The following is a 26,616-nucleotide window of genomic DNA, read 5'->3' as shown; positions in this document are numbered from 1 at the left end:
GAAAACATTTTTCTGGCATAGGTGCATCAGAATCATCATCTTTTAACCCATTTTCAAGATAAAATGTTTTCAGAAGGGTCCACTTTTATCCTCTGGTTAACTGAGACCCAAGTCCTCTGCCTCTGGCAAATAAAATTTTGACTTTCTCATCAGCATTTAAAAGAAAATGCAGTATTTGAATATGGATTAAGAAAAGCTGGTTTAAAAGCACATAAAACATCAAGCTAGTCAATGCCATTGTAAGTACTAGATGTCAGAACATCATTCTCAAAATGATCTGAGGGGAGCAGTATCTTCTGCTTCCTTATGTGATTTGTAATATGTGTGCTCCCCTTAGTTTTATGGGTCATTATAGTCTTGTTCTGAATGTGGATTCCAGTGGAAGAAAACTGATAAGTCATAATCCACATATTAGCTCCCACAGAAATTGTATTTGAGGTTTATTTTAATATTTCAGTCGCCAAAATCTTTCTTTTCCTTAAGAAGTAATACTTTCTTATTTTTGATTGTTGGCTATAATTGGTTATATTTTCCTTCTTGCTTTGGTTGCCAGGAAGCTCATAGGTAAATTTGATACTTTATCAGATCATTTATATCCCTTCTTATAAACCTTTATTCGCTTCTCTTACTATGCAGTAACAGATTACTTATGTTTATCTTTCTTTTCCCTAGACCCTAGTTCTATTTTGTCATTACTTTTTATTCTATATGTTTATGTAAGCTATTTCTTTTTTGGAAAGAGGAGGGTTTAAATCAACAAATAAATATTTCTATAAACTTTAATTTCCACTCCTCTATTGAAGTAGAAATGCTTTTTATTTATCATATAAAGTCTCTTTTGGATTCTTTGGTGATTAAGCCCCTTACATGTTGGAAGAGTTTCCATAAAAGCTGGCTACCCATCATTGCTGCATTTTCAGTATTAGGGAAATGACTCTGCTTGCTTTCTTTGCTTTCACTTTTGCCTATTCCATTTTACGTAAGGAGAATTGTATTTAGCAGCTCCAGACACCATCACCAGGCAGAAGTCATTTAATCTCCATGCAGGCTGAACTCAGCAACGATATCTGGGCATCTTCCTTTAAGGTAAGGCTGCGTAGTGAGTACCTGGGAATCTTTACACCTAGGGATGCAAGTCAACAATGCATTTTCTACAACCTAAAACCATATCTTGGTTAAATTAAATGATTATCTCTGGCAAAGTCAAAGGTCTGCTGAAGATGTTTGGACATCATCATAGCATAGATCACTTCATTCCCATCATCAAGATGGTATGAAAACACCTTAAAGGCAATAAGTGGCAAGCACACATCCTGAACACTTGGAGTTACCCTCAATGGAGCAGAGGAGAAAAACCTGCTCTGGCTGTCTCTATATTCATGCTACACAACTGAGCTTGCTAGAAGTTTCTCTACTTAGTTCTCTCATGAGCTAAAAAAGAATCCTAATTCTTTCTTGAGAACATAAGCCGTTTCAAAGCCACTATATTTATTTACATGTTCAAAGAAAATAAAACTGAGGAAGATACATCTTGAGAGTTATAAATGCAGACACAGCTATGCTCTAACAAATTGACATGTTCACAATATTCCTCAGCAGTTTCACTGGATACATATCTGATGATACACACTGTCTTGATTTAATAACACTGCTTAAAAAGGAAAGGAGGGAACATAACTATATAGATTCCTTATCACTGTCAAGAATTTGATGGAAAAATCACTGAGTCAAAGTTGTAGGATACGAACAGAGTGGTTTGCATTTAATTAAGGGGGTGTGTGTGTGTCTAAAAGATTAAGGATGTACTTAATTGAATAACTTTTAATACACTTTACATTGGATGTCACCAGTGAGCACTCCGTACTTCACAACTGAAAGAGGGCACTGAAAAAACTTGGGAAGGGTTACGTCTCAGGAAACCCAGTTACTCTTTTAGGGCTGAGAACATTAATTGGATTGGAAAACCTTTCCCAAAGTTTTAGCATAGTGTTTCCCCCTTATTCTTTGGGTGTTGAAAACACACACTACGCTCTTATCAGATTATTTCCATGTTAACCCAGAACTAACTTCTCGAGTTCTAAATTTGTTTTGAACTCCAAATATGTACATTGGTATATGCAAAAATCACTTAGGAGTGATCTACCCTTCATCACGTCAGTTGCATAATGCCCTCAAATGAAGACTTCTGTCCACACCACGTTTGTCGAGCTGCACACTGGACTCTTTGTGGGGACACAAACCACAACCTCCACACGGGGCCGCAGCCCACGGTGGCCAGCACCTGCCCCTGGGTGAGCCGAGACACTGACTATTGATGCATACTTACTTTATAACCCATCCCACGCAGAGGCGGGGAAAAACTGTACAGAAGTTGCCAGCTACCATACCATGCCTGCATAGCTGATTTATTCCTATGGAAACCTCAATGATTTGCCTCAGATTATAGGAAAAGATTGACTTAATGTGATAGTAGAGAAGCAATGGAATCTCTTGCTTTTAAGGAGAAACCAGCACAGGGTTAAAGCCAAATTTTTCTTGAACAGATGATATTTCAGATGGCCACACTATTCCAGATGCATCAATTTCCTTGAAAATCCAATCCATATATGTGCATATGCTGTGCTGGCAGGAGGACTGACTGAAATGGCCAAAACCCAAGAGCTAATATTCTTTTGGCCAGAATAATGCAATTATTATTTTCCTAGCTATCAGTCTAAGCATACAGAGCCATCTGTTATGCAAAGCAAACATACACATCTCAATTACAGAAAATGCAGTTGCCTTGACAGAATTTGGATTACACCACTAACCAGGGCTGTAAAACGTGTTCTGAGCTAGTATATAATGGATGCTTTTCAGGAGTTCCCTAATTAGCATTTACCTGCTTAAACTAATTATTCATCCTTCTTCTTCACTGGCTTATTAAACTTTGTTGGATAGCCTGCACAAAATATATGAATACGGGCACTGCAGAACAACAGAGGCTCTCCCAGGTCTATACAGTGCTAACATGGCGGCACACCAATTCCAACATTGGTGATCCCCAATACTAGGTCTCAAACAGATTAAGACAAGGCTTCAAGTCTATTAAAAGCCATTAGAAAACCAGAGATTTCCATGAGACACAAGAATACTAATAATGAGTTGACAGTAGCCCAGTTTCTATCATTTGGTTTGCTCAAGTCCACATAAAACAGAATTGCTAGATACACTACAGCCAATAGCTTGCACATCCTTCAAGCAAGAGTTAATGCCCACTGCCCCACCCCGGGCTTGGATTCTCAAAAGTAAATAATTAAATTTGGCAGTGTTTCTCCTCCTCCCACAACCCTCCTCAAATGCCAACTATCTCTCTTTATTATTTCCCGATGTCTTTCTTGATTTAGCTATTACCCGGCAAGCCCACTAACAGCCAAAATGGTCCAGCCATGCTGCCTCCTTACAGCAGCGCCAACTTTCAGAAGCAATGAGTCTGGGGTGAGTCTTGCCTAAGAGGAGAGAGGCAGATCTCATCTCCATCTTTAGCTCAAAGGAGCAACTGAATGAGAAGTAGATTATCCAACTTGGCAGATCATCACATACATACAAAATCCCTCCCACGGAACTGCGTTTTACTCGTGCCAAACCACCAGATGAAAAGGGTCAGGCTCAGCCAATCACCTGTATGGGCACGGATACCCAGATGTTCAGCATTTTAATGGAGAAAACATCTGGATAATTAGTGGAACTGCAAACTTTTCTTCAGGGTATTTTGGCATTCTGTAGTGGCAGCCTGTGTCTGGGAATTGAACAAAAGTCAAATTTTTGTGTTCGGAGGGACTATCAGGAATGAATGTCTAGGGCTTTCGTCCCCTTCCCCCATGTGCCTCCATCTTTTTTCTTTTTTTTCCCCCTTTTCACCTCTGACAGACATGTGTGGGTAATTAAATGGCAAATAACAAAAGATTATCTTATTTTATGAAATCGTCTTTCTGCATTAGGAAGCATTTGCAAAGGCAGCAAAATACATACTTGCAGGAACCGTTCCTCCCCACAACACATTTTAATGGTCTCTTTCAGCATTTCTTGACTCCAAATGACTCTCTGTCATTGTGTCAGCTCCCAGGACAGTGCAGGGTCCTCCATAAACATCCAGTAATAGGACACAAGGGAAGCACTATTAGTGTGTCCCTCTCCTACCGAGCACAGAGGTTTCAAAGTTCAAAACAACCAAGGGAAGAAACTTCATTTGTTCTCAATAAATTAATAATGATCCTTAGGGGGTAGGGACGGTGGACTCAAGTTTTGAGCATAAGTTGATGCCTAACGTTCTGAACTGACATACAGCTTTCTCAGTGACTGTGAGCAGAGTCAGGGAGAGCCATTAAAAAATAAACTGGATAATTCACTCCAAACAATATCTGTTGAAGAAGAAGGACAGGCATAAGGCTGAAGGAGACTTCACAATTGCTGTCAAGAATCTAAAATGGTTTTACTTACTTGTGAGAGGCCTAGGTAGATGGAGACTGTTTCAGAAATGTACAAAAATTTTCCTTCTTGATTTAGTGCAAATACAAAGCCATCCAGGGACTGCAGAAAAAAAAAAGGTTAGTTAAGTATATGTGATGGAGATTTTGTTAATAAGGCATCTAATACAAAGCAACACATACCACTTTTAAGATCACTTTTCCTTCATGTTTAACAGAAATCTAAGATCTCTAACTATCGCATTATACATGAACAAATAAAATATTTGAATTAAGACCACAAGCTAACTTTCCCTTATTTCAGGCACTTCCTTATGTCTCTGTCATTTAATCAAGATGCATTGCATTTATGTAGAAAATCAGGCCATGTTGACTTTCTGAGATGTTGCCTTTATGTTTTTGGATTCAGTAGTTACTGAGATTAAATCAGCACAGTTATTAAATAGCTGAACAGGAATGAAAACTGTAATGGAACAAGAGAAAAAAAGAGTTCTATATAAGGAACAAGTAAAATCACCACTTATGCTCCTATGGACATCAATAATTTGCTAATTAATAAAGGATTATTCTCGCCTCAATCCCAGTGCCTATTGTATTAGAACAAATAGGAAAAGTCAATATATTATGGATAAATGTTTACAGGCTGAAGCTTCATAAATTGTAATCCTTTTTTTGCAAAACTCTATATTAAAGCTTTATTGTGATAGATCTAGTTTCTATTACAACTCCTGAAATGGAAAGAAAAGAATAAAGGGGGGAGAAAAGAAGAATACTGCATATTATATGCAGCTCCTGAAATGTTAGTCTACTTTTCAAATAGAGGGCTGCATTTTCAGTTTGATGAATGGTGTAAATCATCATGGACTCCCAACTGAAAGATATCACTCAAATTGAGAATAAATTTGTTTCAAATTCTTGCAATCCAGGTGCATTTTATATGTTCCATCATCCTAACATCTTGTGTTTTGTTTTATTTATTTTTAATCAAGTGGGTTGCACAAGTACTGCTTGCCTAGGAAAAGAAGTTTTAAAGATTAGTGATATTTACAAAGGCTGGGAGTTTGGAAATATAGGGAATCCTCACTGGGAACAAGGTATGTGGCAACATTAAACTAATGACATAATTTTTAAATACAAAATGGTGGAAGAAGCATGTATAATTCAGGTAGAAAAATACACAGCCTTAAATCTCAGTGATAATTTCAGTCTCTTAAAATACTGAACTTTTTTGGAATTTTATATGTATATATTGAATATATTTATGTAAATATGTGTATGTATCATTATGGGAATATGTGTGTGTGTATGAAATTTGATTCCATGCTTCCTGATTCCTTTTCACAGCCCCACTGATCAGAAACTAGGAGAAGTACCCAACCTCCTCCTCTGAAAACAACTGGGTGAAAAGAAGTGGGTTCTGAAAACAATTCAAAAATTCGATTCAAAAGTCACATTATATTGCACCACATAAAAGTAAATTACATAATAGACAAGATTCTGGTCAAGATAGTACAATAATAATAGCTCACATTTATTATATACCAAGTAGGTTGCATTGTCTCTTTTAATTTTTACAAGTAGCATTTGAAGTAATTATGTTATTATCCACATTTTACATACAAGGAAATCGAGGTTTAGTGAAGTTAGCCAACGTGCCTGACCTTAGTAAATGATGAAGTTAGGATTCAAACTCAGACTGTCAGATTCAATCACTACACTGCCTTGCCTTCCACTAAAAATAAAGATTTTCTACTTGATACAAGGACATTAATAAAAAGATAAATTGGACAGCATTTCTGAAATTAACATATTTGTATTGAGGCAGCCTATAACTTCTTAAAAATCATTCCTTGTTTTTTTTTTTTTTTTTTTTTTAATTTTTTTATTAGCCGGAGGCTAATTGCTTCACAACATTTCAGTGGGTTTTGTCATACATTGATATGAATCAGCCATAGATTTACACTTATTCCCCATCCCGATCCCCCCTCCCATCTCCCTCTCCACCCGATTCCTCTGGGTCTTCCCAGTGCACCAGGCTGGAGCACTTGTCTCGTGCATCCCACCTGGGCTGGTGATCTGTTTCACCATAGATAGTATACATGCTGTTCTTTTGAAACATCCCACCCTCACCTTCTCCCACAGAGTTCAAAAGTCTGTTCTGTATTTCTGTGTCTCTTTTTCTGTTTTGCATATAGGGTTATCGTTACCATCTTTCTAAATTCCATATATATGTGTTAGTATGCTGTAATGTTCTTTATCTTTCTGGCTTACTTCACTCTGTATAAGGGGCTCCAGTTTCATCCATCTCATTAGGACTGGTTCAAATGAATTCTTTTTGACGGCTGAGTAAAATTCCATGGTGTATATGTACCACAGCTTCCTTATCCATTCATCTGCTGATGGGCATCTAGGTTGCTTCCATGTCCTGGCTATTATAAACAGTGCTGCGATGAACATTGGGGTACATGTGTCTCTTTCAGATCTGGTTTCCTCAGTGTGTATGCCCAGAAGTGGTATTGCTGGGTCATATGGCAGTTCTATTTCCAGTTTTTTAAGGAATCTCCACACTGTTTTCCATAGTGGCTGTACTAGTTTGCATTCCCACCAACAGTGTAAGAGGGTTCCCTTTTCTCCACAGCCTCTCCAGCATTTATTGCTTGTAGACTTTTGGATAGCAGCCATCCTGACTGGTGTGTAATGGTACCTCATTGTGGTTTTGATTTGCATTTCTCTAATAATGAGTGATGTTGAGCACCTTTTCATGTGTTTGTTAGCCATCTGTATGTCTTCTTTGGAGAAATGTCTGTTTAGTTCTCTGGCCCATTTTTTGATTGGGTCATTTATTTTTCTGGAATTGAGCTGCAGGAGTTGCTTGTATATTTTTGAGATTAATCCTTTGTCTGTTTCTTCATTTGCTATTATTTTCTCCCAATCTGACGGCTGTCTTTTCACCTTACTTATAGTTTCTTTTGTAGTGCAAAAGCTTTTAAGTTTCATTAGATCCCATTTGTTTAGTTTTTCTTTTATTTCCAATATTCTGGGAGGTGGGTCATAGAGGATCTTGCTGTGATTTATGTCAGAGAGTGTTTTGCCTATGTTCTCCTCTAGGAGTTTTATAGTTTCTGGTCTTACATTTAGATCTTTAATCCATTTTGAGTTTATTTTTGTGTATGGTGTTAGAAAGTGTTCTAGTTTCATTCTTTTGCAAGTGGTTGACCAGTTTTCCCAGCACCACTTGTTAAAGAGGTTGTCTTTTTTCCATTGTATATCCTTGCCTCCTTTGTCAAAGATAAGGTGTCCATAGGTTCGTGGATTTATCTCTGGGCTTTCTATTCTGTTCCATTGGTCTATATTTCTGTCTTTGTGCCAGTACCACACTGTCTTGATGACTGTGGCTTTGTAGTAGAGTCTGAAGTCAGGCAGGTTGATTCCTCCAGTTCCATTCTTCTTTTTCAAGATTACTTTGGCTATTCGAGGTTTTTTGTATTTCCATACAAATTGTGAAATTCTTTGGTCTAGTTCTGTGAAAAATACCGTTGGTAGCTTGATAGGGATTGCATTGAATCTATAGATTGCTTTGGGTAGAATAGCCATTTTGACAATATTGATTCTTCCAATCCATGAACACGGTATGTTTCTCCATCTGTTTGTGTCCTCTTTGATTTCTTTCATCAGTGTTTTATAGTTTTCCATGTATAGGTCTTTTGTTTCTTTAGGTAGATATACTCCTAAGTATTTTATTCTTTTTGTTGCAATGGTGAATGGTATTGTTTCCTTAATTTCTCTTTCTGTTTTTTCATTGTTAGTATATAGGAATGCAAGGGATTTCTGTGTGTTAATTTTATATCCTGCAACTTTACTATATTCATTGATTAGTTCTAGTAATTTTCTGGTAGAGTCTTTAGGGTTTTCTATATAGAGGATCATGTCATCTGCAAACAGTGAGAGTTTCACTTCTTCTTTTCCTATCTGGATTCCTTTTACTTCTTTTTCTGCTCTGATTGCTGTGGCCAAAACTTCCAACACTATGTTGAACAGTAGTGGTGAGAGTGGGCACCCTTGTCTTGTTCCTGATTTCAGGGGAAATGCTTTCAATTTTTCACCATTGAGGGTGATGCTTGCTGTGGGTTTGTCATATATAGCTTTTATTATGTTGAGGTATGTTCCTTCTATTCCTGCTTTTTGGAGAGTTTTAATCATAAATGAGTGTTGAATTTTGTCAAAGGCTTTCTCTGCATCTATTGAGATAATCATATGGTTTTTATCTTTCAATTTGTTAATGTGGTGTATTACATTGATTGATTTGCGGATATTAAAGAATCCTTGCATTCCTGGGATAAAGCCCACTTGGTCGTGGTGTATGATTTTTTTAATATGTTGTTGGATTCTGTTTTCTAGAATTTTGTTAAGGATTTTTGCCATTCCTTGTTTTTGAATGATTTTTTCCAATGATAGAATCCTACCATTTGGAGGAGATGAATGGGGAGTGGAATGACAAAAAGAATTCATAAGTCACTTCCCCAAGAGGTCACCTTTGTTCTGTAATATCTCCCTGGAAGCATCTAGGGGACAGAAAACAAAACACCATCTAAGAGAACTGGACTCCTGATCTTTGACAAAACTGCCAAGCCTTCTTGAGCCTTGTGAGAGCCAAACTTTCAAGCTTCCAGTGTGGTACAGTGGAAGCTTACTTTGAACCAAAAGTGAAAAAATGGAGAAGTTTCCTTTGTAGAAGTTTGGGGAGCATCTCACTTCAACATGTCTTCACCTCAAGCAAGGTGTCTCCTAAGGATGATTCATGAGGATTAGGACTGCCTCTTTTGAACTTCTCCAGGTAGAGGAGGGCCTAATTAGGTTTTTTCTATTCAACCTAAGATCCATGGTCTAGAATATAATCACAGGGAGTTGTGTAAGCCATCTTCCCAAAACCTAAAATGCCACTGTCAGATCAGTGGGACACAGAGAGAGATAGATGATACCTTCTATGGGAACCAGTGACAATCAAAAGACTGAGACCAGAAGAAAGGATTAATGGAGGTGGCCCAGAGATGACCCCCTGTAGTCTAAACTCTCACTTTTCAGGTGAGGAAAACGTGGCACAGAGAGGTTAAGTGGCTGGGTAAGACCACAGCCAGCTAGTGGTAGAGCCGGGATTAAATTACACTACTTCCCATAGTATTAATAAAGCATGGATGACATTGTATCATCCTGGTGTGTGTGTCTGTGTGTGTGTACACACGTGCTGAGTTGTGTCCAACTGTCTGCACCCTCTGCACTGTATTTTGCTAAGCTCCTCTGTCCATGGGATTCTCCTGGCAAGAATGCTGGAGTGGGTTGCCATTTCCTTCTCCAGGGGAACTTTCTGACCCAGGGATCAAACCTGTGTCTCCTGCATTATCAGGTGGATTCTTTACCCGCTAGCACCATCTGGGAAGCCCCATCACCCTAGTAGAATTATTCAACTCCCAAAGAGACTGAATTTCTCAAGAGCAGGACGACATCTTATTTATCTTTAGCCAGCATCTAACAACTACTCAAATAAGACTTAGGAAATCCAGTTCTACCTCCAAGCCCAAAGCTCTTTCCCTCACATCACACACATTAGAATGACTAAGAGGAAGGGCAGTTCTTTCCCCCAAGAGTTCTGTTTATGGAACTATTAGATTATTTGCAGAATTCTGATGCCACAGATGTCTCACGTAGTCTGGGATATCTCCTGACATTCGGAAGATCTGAGTTAGACTGGATCCTTTCATAGTCTTCCAAAATACTCAGTGCTATTCATTTGTCACTGACACACATCCTTTGCTTTCTCACTGAAAGGGATTATGTTTTTTAAAGTAGGTTCCTATCTCAATATACTTGCTAAAATACTAAAGGAGGTTTGGGCACTGTGGCAGGGAAAGGAATATCTGGAGGCTAAACATCTGATGCTATTAAGCAGCGGCGATCTAAGAACTGGCCAGTTTCGTTTGGCAAAAACAGAGGCTTCGACACATGTTCCAATTTCCTGGTGAGATTAAAATGAGGCTATGTCTACATGACACAAAGCATCCAGTCAATTCAATTAAAAATAACAGCCAATTTGGTGGGCGGTGGGGCGGGTGGGGGGGGGGACAACTAGTTAGTTGTTTGCCATTACAGAGGTAAACAAAACAGGTTAGTTAACCATATTTTTCACTTTCATGCCTATCATATGAGTCAACTGTATCTATAGTATGAGATAAAATCAATAATTCAGGTATAATTATATTTTAAATAAAGAATGGGATATGAAACCCGGTGTCCAGCAGGTTGGCAAGGTCCCTCTTCACATGGCCATTACCTTCTGCTTCAGGGTCATCCCTGTCTATAGTTAGCTGTATTTTGCTGCTTAGAAAAGTTTTAAGAGTAGCATCAATATTGGTTTAATGTGGATGTCTTAATTTTAAAGGGTGGGAGGAAGGAGGAAACATTCAGTTAGTCTTGGGAACCAGATATGATTAATCTGAAAGTTCAGTGGAAATTTCAAAAATTTTGAATCAAGAAAGCTACTATATAGAGCTGTTTCAATCACTGCAGGCTACCTTTTAATTTTTTTTTTTAACTGCCCACTGTTTTCAACAGGCGCCAATTAAGATTCTGGGGTCAAAGGGTTAATTACATCTTCTTACTCAGTATGTAGAATTTTCTGATTATTAACTAAGGTTGGATTAAGATGAAAAAGAACCAACACAAATGTTAATGCTAGTTCCTCCTTGAGAAGATTTATTACAAAGCCACGCTGAAATCTATCTGCTTTCCTCAAAGCAGAAGGAGAAAAAAATCTTAGAAGAAACAGTAAAACAGACGTTTTCAAGGCATGCAAGTATCTGATTCATCAAGACAGTTTTCTTACTACTAAAACCAGTTCTTAGCCATCTCGACAGGGCCGATGAGAGATTTCCTTTGTCACATCCCAGTAAGTCTATGAGGTACGCATGCTGCAGCGAGGCTTGGATACACAAGTCAGGAGCCACAGCGTCTCTGAATAATAATGCCTGTAATTATAATTTATATCCCCTGACATCAGAGTAACATATAAAGTGTAAGGCGCAGTTTCTTAACCCCAAAAGCCGAGTGCCTCTAACAGTATTTGTCAAATGATGAGGCTATTTCCTTGCAGGGTATAAAACTAACTATAGCTTCATGATTGAAGGTATACTAATGTTTAATGCATTGTGCTAAATGGATTTATATTTGTCAAAGTTGTTTTGTGTCTGCTTTCTTTTTTTTATCCCCTGCATATTTCCCTGCAACCAAATTTCAGAGTGAAATCTTACTACAGTGCCCTTACAGAGGCAATTCTCACGTACAAGACTACTCTGAAATGAGTAGTTCTTTCTACAACATTCCAACGTAGAAAGGGGAAAAAAAAATCACCCCGAACTCTTTCCCTATGACCTATCTCCAGTTAGAGTGAAGAATTACCAGTAGGCTAGGTTATTTTAATGACAGATTATTTTAAACTGAGCCTTCACCATCTGTTCCACCCCCTAATTATGAATGCAAAAAGAACATATTTCACAATTACATCAGTAAAAAAGTAAGATATACGTGATTTAAATGCAAGCATGTGCTTCATGTCCGATGCGCTGTGCATCTGTGATGCTCTTCTACTTCAGGCTTGGGTTAACCCACCCGTGATAAAGTACAGTCTCGGACACACTCCGCGTTCCCTCCAAACCCAGCGTTTTTCACTGTTCTGACATAATTCTATTAGGACAAGAGCAGAACATGAATGTGAGCACAAAGCTTGCCAGCCAGTAGAGCCTGGCTGTAGCGTTTTACAACTCCTACGATGACTTTGCTGTTAACAAGGAGAGGCTGTGTGAGAAAATTAGTTCTGCAACCTGAGCAATGGGTGAGCGTCAGGAATGGGCGAGTCTGCTCTTAAACCACATCTCCATCATCGTGAAAGAGTGAAGAAGCACAAAAGAAGCACGGTCTGGAGACTGAGGATGGGGCTCCGCTACTTATCTTTCCACTCTGTTTTGGCAGCAGATAAAAGAGTTAGAAGTGTTTCTTACATTTTTTGGCCTTTGGACACAATAACACTTTGATCGAGCTCATTAAAGTGCCACACTGCCCTCTGACTGCACTCAGGAGCTGATCCTGGACTGCTCATGCCCACGCATGCAGACTCCCAGCAACCTCGAGGAGAGCCTGGGACCATGTCCAGAAGCGCCCACATGTATCTGTTTATGGGGAAGACAAAGTTCCCCAAATTTTTCCTTTGCAATCTGAGTTTTAATCATCAAGTGCTGTGGAAACAAAAGCCTTATTTTTAGAAAGACTCAAGTATATTTTCTCAAAGTGCAGAAAAGCACACATCAAAGGTGTGGGTTTTTATTTTAACTCTCAGAAATCTCTCTGCGCTTTCTGGTTCCTGCATCTTTCCTTCTGTGCCCCCACCGGCAATGAGTCAATAATGTGAAGGATGATAGAAGAGCTTTATATGATGATCACGTACCCAAAGCCACATGTTCCCCAATCACAACAGCGAATTGGATTAATTTAGTGAAATTTGACTATTTTCCCTCTAAAACAGAACTCCAGAACAACAAACCTTGACACCGCAAGACACCTTTCCTAAGAGTTTCCTTAAACACACAAATCCACACATCTTAGGTGAGAAAACACTGCCGAGAGACACAGGCGGCCTCTCTTCAGTTCTTAGAGGAGAAGTACCAGAATAAAAGGGGAGATGTTGAGCTAGTGAAATGTTACGACATGAAAAGAACAAAGACATCGTCGGCTTTCTGAGCAAGGAGATCAGGTTTTGCTTCTGCTCATTAAAATTCCATTTCATGGAAGCTGTGTATCAAAGTGCTGACCTTTTTTTCTCTGGGCTGCTAGTTCAAGCCTTACATCCAGCCTTGAGGGAGGTGGATGTCTTGATTTGAACATCCAGCCAAATGGACAGCAGGCTCTGCTATAAAGACAGGGTGTGGCATTTGGTGGAGTCACACATGCCGGTATCTCTGAGCCACGGGGGACAACGTGCAGACCTCACATTATCTGCGGCTAGTCCCAGGGGACCGGGACTCTACCTGAGGCAGAAGTGACCATGTGCTGCTCACAAGCTCCTTCTGCCTCAAGGAGAGGATTCCCACTAGTTATCCTAAGGCACACATATTCACTGGAACATTAAAACATCACCTGTCTGTGCATGTGTTTCATTAGTTTACTGAGACATAGGCTCTTCAGAACCTAGGAGGTAATTCCTTATTGTGCATCTTCTTGAATTCAGAATTCTCTTTCAAATTAAGGGAGGAGTTCCCAGGTCAGCAGGAGTAACATAAGCACTATGGTGTACTGGTCCTGAAAGGTCTAACAATGTCACTGCTTTGCTTTGGCTACACATGAAGCTTGGTTCCAGGTGTCTTTCAAATTGTCTGTGTTATACAAAACAGCACACAAAAAAAGAATAGAAATGAATAATTGTTCATTGGGCATCCTGTAGATCACAGGCGACTCTAGGGAGTGGTCATAATACTCTCACATATATGATATACAGCAATATATATCAAATATACTGTTATATCGGCTTCCCTGGTAGCTAAGACAGGAAAGAATCCACCTGCAATGCAGGAGACTGGGTTCGATCCCTGGGTCAGGAAGATGCCCTGGATAAGGGAATGGCTACCCACTCCAGTATTCGTGCTTGGGAAATCCCACAGACAGAAGAGCCTGGTGGGCTACAGTTCATGGGGTTTCAAAAAGTCGGACATAACTGAGTGAGCACGCACACACATACTATTATAAATCATATATATTATCATAGCATATTAGGAAAAAAAGTGAGTGTTAGTCACTCAGTTGTGTCTTTTCAACCCCATGGACTGTAGCCCGCCTGGCTCCTCTGTCCATGGAATTATTTAGGCAAGGATACTGGAATCGGGTGCTGTTTCCTTCTCCAGGTGATCTTCCCAACCCAGGGATCGAACCTGGGTCTCCTGCATTGCAGGCAGATTCTTTACCATCTGAGCCACTAGATGTTTTAAACAATGCTTAGTTCACTCAGATATTCACCTTAGAGGAGAGGGAATGGAAGGAAACTAACACTTGTTAGGGAAATTATTTAGAACAAATTTTGAGCTGGGCATTATTTAATCCTATGTTACAGATAAGGAAACGAGTCTCAGGGAAATCAAATGCACAGCCCAATGTCACACATGAAAATGTGGTAGGTGTAAGAAGAAAGGAACCTCCTTTTCCTCCTGCCGCTGGGATACCTGCTGGGGATTTTACTTGTTTCACACCCATCACAGTTGCTAGGAGTCTATGTTTCCTCCAGCATTTCTTTCCACATAAGTGATTCTCATGTTCCTACTGCTTCAGTGTTATGCATTCAGAAAACACCTGTTGAGGGCTTCCTATGCACCAGGCCTATACTAGCTGAACAAAGACCAACTCAAGAGTTACTTTCTTAAACAAAATTCATCTGTGGGATCGAAGGTGAAGAAAATGAGAAAAGTGGGAAATTACTTTTATAAAACAAAAAGTCACAAGGCAAAGGCGACTTAGGACACTCTCCATACATGGTGGGGACTCTTGTCTGATATTACCAAGCTTCATACCTCTAATATTCTGTCTATGGGTTGGAAAAGGCATGGATTAATAGAATTTTCATTTTTAAAGCTTTGCTGAGACGTAATTGACACATGAAATTGTAAAATATTTAAAGCATGTATTGTGATGATTGGATATACATATAAATTGTAAAAGGATTCTTCTTACCTGGTTAATTAACATAACCAATAGCGCACATGTTTATCTTCCTAGGATTTCTAAATGTCCAATCAAGAGGAAATCAGTCTTGAATATTCATTGGAAGGATGGATGCTGAAGCTCCAATCCTTTGGTCACCTGATGTGAAGAACTGACTTACTGGAAAAGACCCTGATGCTGGGAAAGATTGAAGGCAGGAGAAGGGGACAACAGAGGATGAGATGGTTGGATGGCATCACCGACTCAATGGACATGAGCTTGAGCAAGCTCTGGGAGTTGGTGATGGACAGGGAAGCCTGTCATGCTGCAGTTCAAGGGGTTGCAAAGAGTTGGACATGACTGAGTGATTGAACTGAACAAACTAGAGACTATAGACTTCAAGGAAATTCTCATGTCTTAGAGGAAGAGGCTAATGCCTAGAAATAGATAAGGGACCCCAGTTAATCAATAATTGCTAGAAGAACTACACCTCCTAACAGGCAATTGCCAGGATGGGACTTGAGAACACACAGTAGCAAGTCATGGAGCTTGCCAGCACACTCACCCCATTTCTGGTTCCAAAGTTTCCATTTAGACTAAATTTTTTCCTTTCTCTCTCTGGTTATATAACACACACACACACACACACACACACATATATATATATATATACACACACACACACATATACATATATATATACACACACATATTATTTTACATAGAAGTTAGTGTGAAAATAAGATTGACTTCATAGAAATTTATTCTCCAGTCATGTTTGCTTAAAAGATACATCCTTGAAGATGGAAGGTAGACCCATATTGGTGTTTCTGTGATGACTGATTATGATATGAACTGGACTGTTTACTGGACAGTGGGTAACTTTAAAGAACAGGATTTTCAAAATAAAAAACAAAAACTTTGTACATGTATTCCTTTAGGTAAGGAGTTTGTATCAGAGGTAGTAACAAAGATTGAAGAAACCTATAACGAATTGAGCATATTAAAATACCCATTTAGAGACCTCGGATATTAAGCTATTGCATTCACATATGAGTTTCATTTCAGGAAACATTTATTGATCTCTCTAAGGAAAGGGTATTAAAATTTTTGTAATGAAAAGAACTGAACTGTGACAAATATGGTCACCATGGATTGACTGGATTACACGCCCCCTCCCAAATTCAGTCACATGTTGAAGCCCTAAATTCCAATGTGGTCATATTTGGGGACTGGATTTTTTTTAAGAGGTAATTAAGGTTAAATGAGATCATATGGGTCCTAATCCGATAGGACTGGTGGTCTTATAAGGAGAGAGAGAGAACAGTCCCCATAGGCATGCACCCAGAAAAGGCCCTGAGCGCACACAGTCAGAAGGCGGCCATCTGCAATTCAGGAGTTGAGTCCTCACCAGAATCCGACCATGCTAGCACCTTGATCTTGGACCTATAGACTCCAGAACCATGAGAAAATGAATTTCTGTTGTCTAAGCCACCCACTCTATGGTATTTTGTTACGGTAACCTGAACTAAGATAGTAATTTAGACATTCGGGGAAAATGGTTCAGCCCTGAACATCTTCAGTGTTAATTTCAGGAAATCACTGTAACTAGAGTCTCTGCTCTTTATTTTATATATCACTCATGTAATTAATAATTAATTTTTACTAGATCCACATAAAGCCATAAATATGATGGACTGCTAATGGTAGCATTTAGTCCCAGAAATCGACAGTGCTTATTAGGATTGTTTTTGAAATCTTTTTCAAGTAATTGCACCTATTCCGTATCTTCTGTTTACAACATTGATACCTTTATATTGGTTTTCTGTACATTTCAAATGCTTAGAGGGCTACATGACTTCATTGCCTTAGCTCCATAGAAGGTAGAGATGCACATTTATGTGAAAATCAATTACTCTGATAGAATTAGAAACCTGGTCCTGAATGATCTTGGGATAAACAACTTGGTATACCACCTGCTACAGCTTTCAGCTGCTTTGCCGACCTTCTCTTTTCATTTCACAGTCGGCTGCTGGGCCTGGGTGAGAAAGACCAGCCTACATGCTTGTCCACAGAGCTCTCATCCTATTCAGAGGTCTAAGGAAATGCTGCTGCATCTATCCCCACATGCCTACTTAACACACATGAAGCAAAAGGGGCTGTGGATTTTTGTTGTTTGCTAACATATTTGCATATCTCCAAAGCATAACCACTAATGTCATATGAAATCTCCTTCAGAGAATCTCTAGATGATATCCTTCAAAGCAGAACAACTGAGTGTGAAATTTGCCAGCACCAAATTTGCTAGGTGTATGTTCAACAACAAACCAAATTTATTCTATTAATAGCAGTGGTACTTGGTTACATATCTTGGCTTCTACTGTGGTCCAATTCGGAAACAGGATGAAAAGACTGGGCTGGAGTGTGAAATTTTTGGTGTCTGTAATTTTGGGGGATAAAGACATTAGTAAAGAAGACAATTAAATTCTGGCATTTTCCTCTGACTTTCCAAAGTGACATTTTTTTCATATGAAGATTGAGATTGGAGTTTTTCTTCCTCTTTCCAGTCTCCTTCAATGACTATCATGACTAGAAGAGAATTCAGTGCCATCACTGAAGAGTAACTGGCTAATTTATTACTTGAATTTCCAGGATCAAAAGATGCTTTACCGAAGATCTCAGTGAGATTTAATAGGCATCGTGGGACTGAAGTTGTCTGTAGAGAAGTATAGCTAATGGAAATGCAAAGATAAAACCTAAAGTGACTAGCTTGAATGTGAAATCAGACATGGTACAGTGATTTGAAGAAGGTGAAGGATGAAACTGTGGAAACGACCGGGCTTACCATCTCACGCCTTTCTGACCCACCTCGGAGGCAGCAAAAAGGACAGACCGAACTATTTTCTTGTTTTCACTACTGGATAATTCAAATAATCACTGTGAGTTTTATTCCTTTAAAATGCAAGCCCAACTTTGTTTAAAAAATATCCAAAAGGAAAAAAAAAAAATATCCAAAAGGTATGATTCTGTTTTGTCTTGAAGCTTTTACTAGTGTATTCATCATGAGTGTTAAAAGAGAAAATTAGATGCAATACATGAATTGTCAATAAATGCTCAATTTTTTCAGGAAAAGAACTGTTCTATAAATTTGAGATGCCTGGACACTTGGCTATCCTGATAGCTCTACAGGTGCTCAAATATGCTTTCATAGTTACCAAACAGGGATGGATCATTTCATGGAAATAAAAATGCATATATATACATATAAATATATATATATATATATACATATAAATATATATACATATATAAATATATGCCCCATATAAATTTTCCAGGGCAAAAGGAAGTGTAAGAAGTTTTGGCCCAGACATTATTTTTCTTCCTCCCCAACCCCCACCCCACCCCACCTCTTCCTGGAATGCTATCATCACCCAGGATCATCCCCTTCCTAGGTTCCTTAGTGAGGTTGGAGGCCAGTAACTGACATCCTACACATGTCAAAGAGATGCAGGCTTTGCTGGTCTGCTTTTTCCCAAGCAGCACACAGCACCAGCCTGCTAGGCAGGTCTAAGTGACTATGGATCTTGTCTTGGACTATTTGGCATGGGTGGCTACAGAACACCACTTATCTACTTTAGCTGTAGAGGCTGTATCAACTCACATACTGGAGGAATCACTGGACAAAGTGTTTTCAGTGACTCAGGGCCATGTGCTTTATTGAAGTTATATAACAGCCATAATGTTATACATCCTGCAGGGATTCACTGTAACAATAACCTACGTTATGCATGATCTAGTCAAAGGCACTGATGTGCCAATTTGCAGCAATTCCAAAAGAAATTTGCAGTTGGCCATATTGATAATTCATTCACTAGAAATCTTGAATCAATAGTCTCAGTCTAATTTTAATGTGCACAATGATCCATTTACTCACATTTTTTACTTAAATAGCTAAAGATAGGTTAGAACAAAAATAATTTGAAAATGCATATATTCCACCATTCAATGCATTTGATGAATCACAGTCTACCTCTCAATGACTATTGGACTTATTAAAATTCTATTTAGTCTACAGAATTTATAGTGGCTGCAACCATACAGCCCAATCATACCTTCAGCCACAACTGTCACCTCCTACGTATTCTTTCTCAATCTTCTATGTCAAAGGCACCTAAAGTGCCAACAACAGTGCAACAAGCGTATCAATTAAATTCCAAGTCTGATTTTTCACTTGGCCCTCTGCCTTGTTTCTTTTAAGGCTGGGCATGTGAACAAGTATTATTTTCATTACTAGGATGGTATTTTTCTTAGCTATCTAGAATCCCAAGACTATAATATGAGCTACTTTCCAGTTAGGACATTTCTACATGTATCTACCACACCCCATCACATAAGCTTGCAGAAATAACTTTTAATGAAAAACTTCCTAACAATTTAAGAAAGAAAAATGAATCCTCATTACAAGTCTTCCTTAAACATAACTTAGAGTAAGTAAGCACCAACCTCCAGTAGCCTGAAAAAAGTGAGGCTGTAAAAAGTCACCTGGCATTACCCTGGAAACCTGTGTTCAGGTTTGGAATCAGTGACTTTGAATCCACTTCTACTTTTTATTTCAGCTCCCTTTTCATTTTTTCCTTTTTTCTCTTATTTCCTTTTATTTATCTCTTCACCTTTTATCCTTTGGTTTGCATTCTGCATTCATCATTTAGTGCAAGAGATGTTGATGGTCACAGAGATGATGACCTATATGTAACACGCTTCTTGGCCACTGTTCCCAGTGATCCTGCTCTGAATGTGCTTATATGTGAAACTCCCCTGTGCAGTAAAACAACTATGGAAACATTTATATATCTGACTCAGGGATGAATAGTGATTACTGACAAACTGTGAAACCAAGAATGGCTCTAAATTTGCATAGGCTAGTGCAAATTTTATGTGATTGAATAGTGGGAATAGATTCTTTCTGTCTCCAATGAGATTTGTTCACTTTAGCCTTGACCTTTTCCAACAAGTGAGGTTTGTTTTATTGTCTTGCTTGGGGGCTTCTCCTTCGTAATAGGATGACCTACTTTAATTTCCACTTTAACGCTTCATGGTCTAGAAAGTGAGCTCCCCTAAAGGACTGAGCCCCTAAAGACTCAAATTGGCCTCTGTGTCCTAATGGAAGACTTTTATCCCAAAGCAAATAAAAAGTATATTAAGGGTTTCACAAACACAACCTTAAGCCTTTATCATTTTCTGTATGGTGCTTCTATTCTCATTATAAGTGATCACACTTGCTTAAGACATTTGTTGCTCCTCTCCACCTCATCCCTTTCTTGGTTCTTTTCTGCCAAAGCAGGCACCTTTCATGAAAGTGTATAGCCAACATTATTTTGCCATTTCCTCAGAAGCACCCAGACATGGCCTAATGGATATGGCCTAAAAGCACACAGGCATGACCTACTATGCAGGACTAACATCCTTTATGTCAGTGTGGGTCTCCACAGTTATCAACATCCTGAATCCCCCTTGAGCTAGTGAGACCAAGACGGTGTAACAGTAAATGACTAACACTATCATCAATATTCCATAATGAAACAGAGAGCCCAGCTCTTTTCCATAATCTCAGCAAGCTATGAGTAACAAACCCTCATAGGCAATGAACAAAAGAAATTCTACTCATTTCCAAAACATAATTCTTCCTTATATTGGGCTTCTTTAATGCACTGGACTTTGTTATCTCAATTAAAATTTTCAATAATGTGACATGACATGACATGAAACTTTCATTTTGAGCAGGATAAAAATCCTTATCCCCAAAGGTTTGCTACAAAGAGTAAAATCTATGGGTTTTGCTGCAAATCATTTACGTTTGCTTCTTTAAGGCTGAAATACTTTGGTATTCAGGGACACACTCTAGAGAATGGTGGATGTAGCAAGCTAACCAGCAACTTTTTGAAGGAAATACATTACTAATACCCTCTTTTGTTGTATTAGAAAGTTTGAATAAATGACACAAGAGAACATATAGCCTTACACACTCAGATGTGGAGAGATGCCACCTGTCTTGGCATATGTGGGCTGAAGCATTAGGACCCTTCCCACCACTTTTCTCCTCAGTTGAGTTGACACAGTAAGCAGCTGAAGTGGTTAAAGAGAACTGACCGTTTTACATCTCTCTCTAGGGTCTCTCCAGGGTCCTCACTGAAAAAGCAATATGGGTGTCATCCAAGTCCCAAGAAAGGCATCAGAAAGGAGGTGAGGCTGTCTGAGCCAGAGGGACAGATTCCTGGCTTTGTTAAGAGGTGTGAATGAGGAGACTTTCAGAGTTAGAGGACTTTATAGGAACCCCCCAAAGAAGAGGGCTGATGAAGGAAGAAGAGATGTTTCACGTAGATGCTCTCTTTCTGAGCCCAGGGCACCTAGATCACTGCTAAGGAGCACATTCCATAGACTTCACCAGGGAGGGACCTGCTTAAGTTCTAGAAAAATGCCCAGTGAGGGGGCTATCATGCCAAGACCATAGCTCATGACTTAAAGACCTGGCACTATGGAGAAGCCTCCCTTAATCTCATCTTCCAGTTGCCCTCAACATGAAAGGCATGGCTCTGTCAGAAAGTCCCTGGTCAGGTCCAGAGGGACTCTTCGATTGGGGTCAATGGTAGAGAAGATGGGACAATTATAGCCATGTCTCCTCAATTCCCTCCAGGAAGCTAAAGAGCCTGTGTGGCCACAGCTGAAAAGGTTTTACATCCAAGCTTGAAATGAACATACCCCAAAGTCTTTAAGCAGCAGCATGGTACAATAGAAATGAGCACATGAGCTCTGCAATTAAGCGGATCTGAGTGGGAACTTTGAATTTGCAACTTCATTATCATATGAAAATATAAAGAATAATATCTGCATATTATTTATTCTACTCAGTAGAGGGGTGAAGATGATTAGAGTTAATGTGTGTGAAAGTGCTATCATACAATAGGCGTTTAATAAACGGCACCCACATTGGTTATTATTTGACTTCGGATGCAGATTTAGAAAGTGTCTGCTAATAAGAGTGGTTTTTAACCTGACATAAAGAGAAATGCACATGTGGAAAAAGAGGGCCAATATACTAAAGGCAGGAAAATTAAATACGTTAGATAAGCAAGAAGAGGACTCAATATTCATGGCTGAAATAAGATTTGATCCTGGTTGTAAACATTCTTCTATAGAACTTTAATAATGTAATTTGGGGACAGGATATTTGTAAGGGAGAAAGACTATTATAGAAGCTACCAGAAAGAAACACATTAAGGAAATATAGAGTGGGAGACTTGGGTAAGATTGTAATGTCAAAATGAAGATTAAAGAGAAAAAAAATGTAAAAACAGGAAAAAATAATTTTACTTTAATAAGCATGGTCATTTAAAAATGAGAGCTATTAAGGATAGATAAATGTGTGTGTGTCATATCACATATAAACATGCTGATTGAAGCAGTCTCTGTTTTGGACCCTGGGAGAAGAACTTTACATTAACTAATCCAGCTTAATTCTCACTTCCTAACTCTGATGTACAAGCACTGCTCAGAGATACTGTGAGTTCAGTTCCAGACTGCCACAACAAAGTGAATATTACAATATATTGAGTCACACAAAATTTTTGGTTGCAAATAAAATTTATGTTTATACTATACTATAGGCTGTTAAGTGTGCAATAGCTTTATGTCTTTAAAATGTATGTCTTCACTAAAAATATTGTGAAAAAATGCTAACCATTATCTGAACCTTCAGCCATTCATAATCTTTTTGCTGGAGGAAGGTCTTGCCTTGATGTTGATGGCTGATCATGGGGTGATTGCTGAAGGCTGGGGTGATCGTGGCAGTTTCTTAAAATAAAAGAAAGTCTGCCATATGGATTGACTCTTTCTTTTATGAACTATTTCTCTGTAGCATGTAGTGCCATTTGATGGTATTTTATCCATCGCAGAACATCAACGTTAGAGTTAATTCTCTCAAAATCTGTTGTTGCTTAATCAACTAAATTTAGGTAATATTTTAAATCCGTTGTTGTTATTTCAACTTCATAGCATCTTCAGCAGGAGTGGATTCCATGTCAAGAAACCACTTTCTTTGCTCATCCATAAGAAGAAGCTCATTAGATGAAATTTTATCATGAGATTGCAATAATTCAGTCACATCTGTAGGCTCCACTTCAAATTCTAGTTCTCATGCTATTTCCAATCACATCTGCAGTTATTTCCTCCACTGAAATCTTAAACCCTCAAAGTCATTCATAAGAGCTGGAATCAACTTTTTTCCAAACTCCTGTTAACATTGTTATCTTGACCTCTTCCCATGAACCACAAATATTCTTAATGGCATTTCTAGGTTTTCAATGACTTTGCCCAGATCCATCAGAGGAATTGCTATGTATGGCAACTATAGCCTTAGAGAACATATTTAAGTACTAACACTTGAAAGTTGAAATGACCCCTTGATCTATGGGCTGCAGAATACACGTTATGTTAGCAAGCACAAAAACAACATGTATCTTGTTGCACAGTTCCATTAGAGTTCATGGGTGACCGGATGCATTGTCAATGAGCAGTAACATTTTGAAAGGAATATTTTTTTCTCAGCAGTAGACTTCAACAGGGGCTTCCCAGGTAGCACTAGTGGTAAAGAACTTGCCTGCCAATGCAGGAGACATAAGAGATGTGGGCTCAATCCCTGGGTTGAGAAGATTTCCTGCAGGAGGACATAGCAACCTACTCCAGTATTCTTGGAGAATCCCACGGACAGAGGAGCCTGGTGGGCTACAGTTTGTAGGGTTGCAAAGAGTCAGACATGACTGAAGCAACTTAGCATGCATGCAGGTTTGAACAGTGGGCTTAAAACATTCTTTAAATCATATTGTAAACAGATGTATTGTCATCCAGCCTGTGTTGTTGTATTTACAAACTACATGCAGAGTACGTTTGGCATAATACTTAAGGGCCCTAGGATTTTCATGATGGTAAATGACCATTGGTGTTAATACCAGCTGCACTAGCCCCTAACCAGACAGTCAGCCTGTCCTTGAAGCTTTGAAACCAGGCTTTGACTTCTCTTCTTTAGCTATGAAAGTTCTACATAGCATCTTTCAATAGAAGGTTGTTTTGTCTACACTGAAAATTTGTTGTTTCGTGTATCCATCTTCATTTATGATCTTAGCTAGATTTTCTGAATAACTTGCTGTAGCTTCTACATTGGCACTTGCTGCTTTACTGTTTGTTTTTATTTCATGTAGATGGCTTGATTTCTTAAACCTCATGAACCAACCGTGGTTAGCATCAAATTTATCTTCTGTAGCTTCCTCACCTCCCTCAGCCTTCAAAGAAATGAAAAGAGTTAAGGCCTTGCTCTGGATTAGGCTTTGGCTTAAGGGGATGTTATGGCTGGTTTGATCTATCCAGGCCACTAAAACTGTCTCCACATTAGCAATTGGGCTCTTGCTTTCTTATCGCTCATGGGTTCACTGGAGCAGCACTTTGTTTTCCTTCAAGAACTTTTGCTGTTCATTCACAACTTGACTAACTGTTTGGCACAAGAGGCCTAGCTTCCAGCCTGTCTTGGCTTACAACATGCCTTATTCACTAAGCTTCATCATTTCTAGCTTTTAATTTAAAATGAGAGATATGTGACTCTTCCTTTCACTTGAACACTTAAGAGGCAACTTTAGGGTTATTAACTGGCCTAATTTCACTATTGTGTCTTAGGGAATAGGGAGGCCTGAGGAGAGGGGGAGAGATGAAGAATGGTGGCTGGTAGAGTAATCAGACACCGGAGAAGGAAATGACAACCCACTCTAGTATTCTTGCCTGGGAAATCCCATGGACAGAGGGGCCTGGAGGGCTACAGTCTGTGGGGTCACAAAAGAGTCGGACACAGCTCAGGGACTAAACAACAGTCAGAACACACACACAATTTATCAATTACATTTGCCATCTTATGTGGGCACAGTTCTTGGTGCCTGACAACAATTATAATACTAACATGGAAGATCATTGATCACAGATCACGGTAATAAATAGAAAGATAAAGTGTGACATATCACAAGAATTATCAAAGTTTGACACAGAGACACCAAGTGAGCAAATACTGTTGGAAAAATGACACCAGTAGACTTGCTAGATGAAGAGTTGACAGCAATGTCTGATTTGTAAAAAAGCGCAGTATCTTTAAAGTGCAAATATAGCAAAGCACAATAAAATAACTTATACCTGTATACACTATCATCATCCCTGTTTGAGATGAGGAAACTGCAGTCATTTAGTTAGTAAGTGGGAGCTGTATGACAGGAACACAAACATAGCCTGTGTTCTATATATTGACTCTGCAGACTTCAGTCCAGTTCAGTCACTCAGTCATGTCCGACTCTTTGCAACCCCATGGACTTCAGCACACCAGGCTTCCCTGTCCATCACCAACTCCCAGAGTTTACTCAAACTCATGTCCATCGAGTTGGTGATGCCATCCAACCATCTCATCCTCTTTCGTCCCCTTCTCCTCCTGTCTTCAATCTTTCCCAGCATCAGGGTCTTTTCCAATGAGTCAGTTCTTCATATCAGGTGACCAAAGTATTGGACTTTCAGCTTCAGCATCAGTCCTTTCAATGAACACTCAGGACTGGTCTCCTTTAGGATGGACTGGTTGGATCTCCTTGCAATCCAAGGGACTCTCAAGAGTCTTCTCTAACACCACATTTCAAAAGCATCAATTCTTTGACACTCAGTCTTCTTTATAGTCCAACTCTCACATCCATACATGACTACTGGAAAAATCATAGCTTTGACTAGATGGACCTTTGTCAGCAAAGTAATGTCTCTGCATTTTAATATGCTGTCTAGGTTGGTCATAGCTTTTCTTCCAAGGAGCAAGCATCTTTTAATTTCATGGCTGTAGTCACCATCTGCAGTGATTTTGGAGCCCAATAAAAGAAAGTCTGTCACTGTTTCCATTGTTTCCCCATCTATTTGCCATGAAGTGATGGGACCGGATGCCATGATCTTAGTTTTTTGAATGTTTAGTTTTAAGCCAACTTTTTGACTTTCCTCTTTCACTTTCATCAAGAGGCTCTTTAGTTCTTCTTCACTTTCTGCCATAAGGGTGGTGTTATCGGCATATCTGAGGTTATTGATATTTCTCCCAGCAATCTAGACTCCAGCTTGTGCTTCATCCATTCCAGCATTTCATATGATGTACTCTGCATATAATTTATATAGTTTTTCCCAAGTGTGTGGACTTGGACCACATTTTTTCACGGCAGAGATTTTTTACATTTTGGTAACCAACTGCTACCATTGGCTCTCCTATAGATCTGAGGTCTCAGGGGCAGAAGGCAGAGAAATGGTGCTCAGGTTCATGTTCAGAGCAGAATTGGGGCAAGGAGATGGTTGTTGTCTTCTCTGACTG

The 26,616-nt window shown here is 39.1% G+C and overlaps 1 protein-coding gene across 17 annotated transcripts in view; it reads right to left on the bottom strand.

Annotated features, from left to right (window-relative positions):
- NPAS3 (neuronal PAS domain protein 3) overlaps nt 1-26,616 on the bottom strand; it is a 930,536-nt gene that overhangs the window by 253,009 nt on the left and 650,911 nt on the right. For all 17 annotated transcript variants that reach the window (XM_043921657.1, XM_043921658.1, XM_043921659.1 and 14 more), the window contains one exon: nt 4,480-4,569. In XM_043921657.1, the coding sequence (XP_043777592.1) occupies nt 4,480-4,569 (90 nt within the window). The remainder of the gene's footprint in view (nt 1-4,479; nt 4,570-26,616) is intronic.

Source organism: Cervus elaphus, chromosome 13 (assembly GCF_910594005.1).
Source record: "Cervus elaphus chromosome 13, mCerEla1.1, whole genome shotgun sequence".
Taxonomy (NCBI): Eukaryota; Metazoa; Chordata; class Mammalia; order Artiodactyla; family Cervidae; genus Cervus; species Cervus elaphus.
This window is presented reverse-complemented; position numbering and strand designations above follow the sequence as displayed.